The 7,214-nt window shown below is 38.8% G+C and overlaps 1 protein-coding gene across 8 annotated transcripts in view; it reads left to right on the plus strand.

Annotated features, from left to right (window-relative positions):
• slc4a4a (solute carrier family 4 member 4a) overlaps positions 1 to 7,214 on the plus strand; it is a 65,496-nt gene that overhangs the window by 42,981 nt on the left and 15,301 nt on the right. For all 8 annotated transcript variants that reach the window (XM_017306557.1, XM_017306559.1, XM_017306554.1 and 5 more), the window contains 6 exons: positions 472 to 629; positions 1,435 to 1,522; positions 2,497 to 2,651; positions 5,570 to 5,683; positions 6,137 to 6,311; positions 6,393 to 6,526. In XM_017306557.1, the coding sequence (XP_017162046.1) occupies positions 472 to 629; positions 1,435 to 1,522; positions 2,497 to 2,651; positions 5,570 to 5,683; positions 6,137 to 6,311; positions 6,393 to 6,526 (824 nt within the window). The remainder of the gene's footprint in view (positions 1 to 471; positions 630 to 1,434; positions 1,523 to 2,496; positions 2,652 to 5,569; positions 5,684 to 6,136; positions 6,312 to 6,392; positions 6,527 to 7,214) is intronic.

A 7,214-nucleotide genomic window follows, 5' to 3' on the forward strand; every position in this document is an offset into this window, starting at 1 on the left:
GATTCTCACACCTCAGAGTTTTAGTGAAAACGCCATTTAACAAGGATTCTCACATCTCAGAGTTTTAGTTAAAACGCCATTTAACAAGGATTCTCACACCCCTAGATATTGATTTGTTTTAAAACATATATAATATATGTTTATAAAAACATATATATGTTTATATAAAACCTATATGAGTTATTCAAGTGAAGTGAACTTTATTTTTCCTGATAAGATTTTTTTTTATTACAGACAAATTGACCAGAAATAATTTACTTTCTTTAATTGTGACGATGGAAGGGGGCAAGCTCTTTAAATTTAGGAAATAATAATATAAAACTTAACATTTAATAAATGTTATTAAGCACACAGAGGAAAGACTTGAATATTTCCATAAATGCCAAACCTTAAATGAACCTTTTGTTTTCGACATTTACACTCAAAGAATCCATCTTATTTGATTTAAACCCATTTTCTTTGTTGTTCCAGCTGAAAAACAAGTTCATGAAGAAGCTGCCGAGAGACGCGGAGGCCTCCAACGTCCTGGTGGGGGAGGTGGACTTCCTGGACGCCCCGTTTGTGGCGTTTGTCCGTCTGCAGCAAGCCGTGATGCTGGGAGCGTTGACCGAAGTTCCTGTTCCCACAAGGTGGCCGACATGCAAAAATTAACTCTGAAATATAATTATTACTTTATTTTCACATTAATTCCACAGTTCAGTTTTAATTTCAGTCAAGCAATCAGAAACAAGACAGAAGCTTTTAATTATAAAATGTTTTCTCCTCCATTGATTTAGTGCAAAACGTTTTGCAACAGTTTTGGACTTTTTTAGGGGAAAAAACTTTTTTTTCCACTTGGGGGGAAAAATGTATTCTGACTTTTTTCTCAAAATCTGATTTATGATCCCTGAAGATTAAAGACATTCTGAGAAAAAAGGTCAAAACTCTCAGATTAATGTCTGAATTCAAGGAGAAAAAAGTGCAAAAATTATTCTATTGTCAAAACAAACTAAACACAAAATATTAAAATGAAAAACACTTGAATCTAAATCATTTTCGATGGATTATAAAAACATGAGTTTCTTTTGATTATGTATAGTTTTTTTAATTTAAGTTCTTTTTAGCCTCATTTAATTAATGGGTTCTACTTTTGAGTAAAAGTTCCTGGATGTTTGTGATGCCATGCAGTATCAAAGTAAAATGAACGTAAAAAATGTGGCTAATAAGAGATGAATAATTTGTGTTGCTCAAGTTTTCCATTTTAAGATGACTGCGTCATTTTATTAATCAGTAAAAATTTTATTAATCTGTTTTACGCATGTTACCCCCAACAGTCTGGTAAAATAAATCTGTGCTGGACAAGGGCCGCACAGAATCATTCCCAGAGCCGCAGACGGTCCCCGCACCGCACTTTGGACACCCATGATTAATCCTCTGCTTTGCTTCTCTTTGTAGGTTTTTGTTCATCCTGCTTGGACCCAAAGGCAAAGCAAAGTCATATCATGAGATTGGCAGAGCAATCGCCACCCTGATGTCTGATGAGGTGAAATTATATGATATTTCTTATGTGGTACAAAAAGCACCAAATGATCTGGAAGATTGCAGCTCAAAGGTGTGCAGTGTGTTTCATTAGTAGTTGCCTTCTTCTTTCACAAACTTGATTTTTTACTACAGGTAAGATACTGACTACTGCTGACTAACTCACAGAACCCCCTTTGAAACAATTAATTTCTTGTAAACTCTGAAAAAGCTCCAATAGGTCTGCACTTTTGTTCCTTTCTTCTGAAAACAGAAAATATCTTGACTTTTATTTAGAATTATTTGGCCTTAGTTATTTGCCAAATGGGGGCTGCACAGTGGCGCAGTTGGTAGAGCTGTTGCCTTGCAGCAGGAAGGTTCTGGGTTCGATTCCCGGCCCGGTCTTTCTGCATGGAGTTTGCATGTTCTCCCTGTGCATGGTGGGTTTTCTCCAGGTACTCCGGTTTCCTCACACAGTCCAAAAACATGACTGTCAGGTCTTTGGCCTCTCCAAATTGCCCCTAGGTGTGAGTGTGTGTGCATGGTTGTGTGTCTCTGTGTGTCTCTGTGTTGCCCTGCGACAGACTGGCGACCTGTCCAGGTGACCCCGCCCCTCACCCGGCACGCCAGCTGGAGGCACCAGCACCTCCTGACCACACCAAGGGACAGGGGTGTAAAGAAAATGGACGGATGGATGAATATTTGCCAAATGCTGTTTACTGAGTGGAAAATCATCTGTGATAATTAATCGCAAGGCAAACAAATAAAATAAACTCACAGACCCCTGAGGAAAGCATTTGAGTTGATTAAAGTGATAAAATGGCGCTGCTCTCCACAGTTTTTGGGTTGATTAGATGGGATTAGTTGTTTATTTAGTGTTTGCAAGTCGCTGCTCTCTTTCCCTATTTAAAATCCTCAGATCTGCCATCACGGTTCACTGGAGCCACATGCTTTCCCGTCACGTTTTACGCTCCAATACGTCTGTGTGTTTGTTCGCAGGTCTTTCATGATATTGCCTACAAGGCGAAGGACAGGCAGGACCTGCTGGCCGGGATCGATGAGTTCCTGGACGAGGTGATCGTTCTTCCTCCTGGAGAGTGGGACCCGACCATCAGGATAGAGCCTCCCAAATCGCTGCCGTCCTCTGACAAAAGGTCAAAAATGCAGGAAATCACAAACTTTTCACAGGATTTTTGGTGTCCAGCTTATGTTGCATATAATATTATCTAGTAAACAAACAGATTCATTTAGCATGCCTAGCAAGGGAATTTATTAGTGGTTATTAGTCTTTTACTATCTCACGGTTCGATTCAAAACGATTATTCGTAATAATTTCTGCTTTAATCTATAGGTGTGTAATGAAATCTTGTGATCTACTGCAATCAGATGACAAATGAAACTAGGGCTGAAACGATTCCTCGAGTTATTCGAGTACCTCGATTATTAAAATTCCTCGAGGAAAATTGACCTGCCTCGAAGCTTCGTTAATTTATGTTTTATCATTTAGCGCCCCGTGTTTCAGCCGGAACATTATTTGCGTTGCGCGGAGCTCTGACTTCCGCCTCTGAGTTGTTGACGGAAGCTACGTGTTAGCGGCATAACGTCCAATCTTCAGGTTCGGCCCGCGGGGATTTTACTGATTGGTGATAATTCCGGGTTTTCATCGTTTTTGTGGGACCAATAAACATCCTTAAAATGACCGGCGCGATGCCGGGAGTTCGGCAGCCTTTCTGCTCCGGAGCTGCTGGTTGAACGGCGGGAAGAAGCTGAGGAGGATTTACACAGGTGAGCGGAGAGACTGAACACGGCGGGCGGCTGAGGGTTGATGCTTACAGGGTAAGAGCAGCTTTACGGACGAACCGCACAATAAACTTATATCATCCCGGTCTGAACAAACGGGAGGCGGAACATGGCTGGTAGATGAGTTTCTGAACGGAGGAGCCGTAAATATCCCGTATTGCTCCCCCGGTCTACAAAAAAGTAACTGGTAGGGAAGCTCAAATGTGGAAAAAATAGACTGATGTTGATATCCGACAGTAACACTGGTGTTATGGAAGATTTACCAATATTTTATTTCATAATTGTTTTTATCCGATTACTCGATTAATCGTAAGAAAAATCTATAGATTACTCGATTACTAAAATAATCGTTTACAACAGCCCTAAATGAAACATTAAAGCAGCATTTTAAATATTAATTAAGCTATTTTTTTTTACTTTTACTCCCTCTTTGCATCCTTTATTTTGTTTTTACAAAGTGTTTTATTTCTGCAGACGGCAATAGAACCATATTACCGTATTAYATTGTCAGGACATGGTGACAGTTTTGACAAATATATAGAAAACAAACTTCAACTTTTTATTGTAGTAAAATATATTAATATAAAGTRCTGTAGTGAYGAGCTGAATTGCTAGTGTAGGAAAGGACAAGAGGTTCTMAAACAGTTTCCATGCATCAGATGCAAAATCTAATTTCTTTGGTATAAATAGGATTTTCAGAACAAATGCAGGTAACATCCTTACTGGAAAATACATAATAAGCCGTCTTCAAAGTGGATCTATTACCTAAAATTCATAGATTTAATGTTTTCATTCTTCCATTTGGGTCTCAAATACGGCTAAAAACAGCATTTGTGTTTGTTTTTTTAAATAACACCCAGCCTTTTGTTGGCAATACGTTTATGTTTTTTGGTGTCTGGAAAATGAGCCTTCTCCAAAACCTGCAGAGTGTTACATCACAAATCGGCAGACACTGCCCGTCACCTAGCAACCCCAGCCGAGCTCCAGCATGATTGGTCAGCTAATTATACCGCTGTACAATGGCTGCTGGAAAAGACGTACCATCCAGAAACCACCTCTTGCATTCTTGTTGGTTGCGCAGGAGGCTCCACTTCTGACATTCAGAGATGTACGGGAGTACAAACCTGCATCCGTTTGCATTTTTATTCTCATATGTAAACTTTGAGCCGGGGGCGTGGCCAGCACCAGCTTTTTTGGCTTTATGGTCACAATTAAATCAGATATTGAAATCTCAATATATAAAAGAATGATTTTGTGTAAAAATTGTAATGAACGTGTCGTGAAGGCCATAGACCCATGCTAACCTGCTAAAGGAAGCACAGCAGGTCCTCAGAATGCTGTGTGAGCACGAATCACCCAAACGCATCCAGCTGCACACACAACGTTTAATTATGAAACTGCCACAGTTCATATTATATAAACCTGCAGTCAGCACTGATCTATCAGGCTATTTAATCACCTAATGGATCAGCATCATCCGACTGGAAACGGGAACCAAAAAACATAAACGTATTGCCAACAAAAGGCTGGGTGTTATTTAAAAAAAACAAAAACACAAATGCTGTTTTTAGCCGTATTTGAGACCCAAATGGAAGAATGAAAACATTAAATATATGAATTTTAGGTAATAGATCCACTTTGAAGACGATTTATTATGTATTTTCCAGTAAGGATGTTACCTGCATTTGTTCTGAAAATCCTATTTATACCAAAGAAATTAGATTTTGCATCTGATGCATGGAAACTGTTTKAGAACCTCTTGTCCTTTCCTACACTAGCAATTCAGCTCRTCACTACAGYACTTTATATTAATATATTTTACTACAATAAAAAGTTGAAGTTTGTTTTCTATATATTTGTCAAAACTGTCACCATGTCCTGACAATRTAATACGGTAATATGGTTCTATTGCCGTCTGCAGAAATAAAACACTTTGTAAAAACAAAATAAAGGATGCAAAGAGGGAGTAAAAGTAAAAAAAAATAGCTTAATTAATATTTAAAATGCTGCTTTAAYGTTTCATTTAGGGCTGTTGTAAACGATTATTTTAGTAATCGAGTAATCTATAGATTTTTCTTACGATTAATCGAGTAATCGGATAAAAACAATTATGAAACAAAATATTGGTGACGTCGTGACGGGAAAGGTAGCGGTTAAATCAGGTTGTGTGAGCAGCTTCAGTGGGCCAAACGGTGACCCAAATCAAATAAATGATTCCAGGCGGCTTTGTGCTGATCACTGCAGCAACTGAAGAAACTTATTTCCGTTGTAGGAAAAACATGTACGCAGGAGGGGATTCCCAGATGAACGGAGACATGCCGCATGACGGCGGTCATGGAGGAGGAGGCGGGCACGCTACGGGGGAGGAGCTGGAGAAGACGGGAAGGTATGAAATAAACATTATAGGTTACTTTTTATTTATTGGATTGCGCACTGCAAAAACACGAAATCTTACCGAGTGTTTTAGTTTCTACTGCAAATAGTTTAGTAAACTTGAAACTAACATAAGAAACTTTTCAGCAGCTTGTTCCAAGTCAGTAATTCCTTAATAATCATGAAAAGGTTTTTTTATATTTTACTTATGAGAAAAATGTCTTGTTTTAAGTGAATTAGACATTTTCCCATATTTTTAGTGAAGTCATTTGTACTTTTTCATCAATATTAAGGAATTATTGGCTTAAAACAGGTTTTATATGTTACTAGTTAAATTAGTTTTCTTATTTTAAATGCACTAAGATATTTGGAGTAGAAACTAGACTAAAATACTTGGTAGGATTTTGTGTTTTTTCAGTGTAAATAAGAATCTCATCCCGTTATTAAGTCAGTTTTTTGTCCTCAGGTTTTGTGGTGGTCTCCTTCTTGACATCAAGAGAAAAGCGCCTTTCTTCATCAGTGACTTCACCGACGCGCTTCACATTCAGGCCCTGTCGGCCATTTTGTTTATTTACTTGGGAACTGTGACGAACGCCATCACCTTCGGTGGTCTGCTGGGGGACGCTACAGAAAACATGCAGGTCAGAGCGGGTTTTTAACCAAAGTGTGTCAGCCAAACTGTCTGATTTCCTGTTTTTAACCCTCCCTCTCCATGTTTGCAGGGTGTGCTGGAGAGTTTTCTGGGCACTGCCATCGCCGGAGGCGTTTTCTGCTTGTTGGGGGGTCAGCCTCTCATTATTCTGAGCAGCACCGGTCCGGTTCTGGTGTTTGAAAGGCTTCTCTTTAACTTCAGCAGGTAAGTTTTGCATCTTCTCGGTGTACCTCTAAATTAGGGTTTTAATAAATATGAAAAAAGATGTTAACTGTTAGCCTTGTTAAGAACGTTTTATACTGTCTTGTAAATCAAATTTACCTTCATCTTGTTGGAAAGATGAAGGTAACGTTGAGGCCTAAACATAAACGAAAACTCACCAAACTTTACCATAAATTGTCCCCTGGTTTAAATTTTTGTATTTTTGATTGAATTAAAAATGGCCGTGACCCAACCGCTCCACAGCGCCCCCTAACATGAGAGAGACCAACTGGTAAGTAGTAGGGAGCTGAAATTTGGGACGTACATAAAACCCTGTGAAACGGTAAGAAAAAATGTCTTGGAGGCATTTTCTAAACCAAACACGAAGTCAGCCATTTTGGGTCAAAAGGTAATTTTTGCACTTTTTTACCTTCATGATTTAGTACTAATTACATTTATTAAATAAAAGTGTTCCAATATGGAAGAAATATGGCTATGATACACAAAGACGCGTTGCCATAGCAACTGATAACAACGCCACTCTGTGTATCAGGATTCAACCCAAATAACACTCAAACATTTCCTACACAAAGAACAGAACATTCATACAGCTAATCTAACACTGCAGTGACTGATTAGCTACTGCTGCCATTAGCTAATCTAACACTGCAGTGACTGATTAGCTACCGCT

This window comes from Poecilia reticulata, linkage group LG9 (assembly GCF_000633615.1).
Source record: "Poecilia reticulata strain Guanapo linkage group LG9, Guppy_female_1.0+MT, whole genome shotgun sequence".
NCBI classification, from domain to species: domain Eukaryota; kingdom Metazoa; phylum Chordata; class Actinopteri; order Cyprinodontiformes; family Poeciliidae; genus Poecilia; species Poecilia reticulata.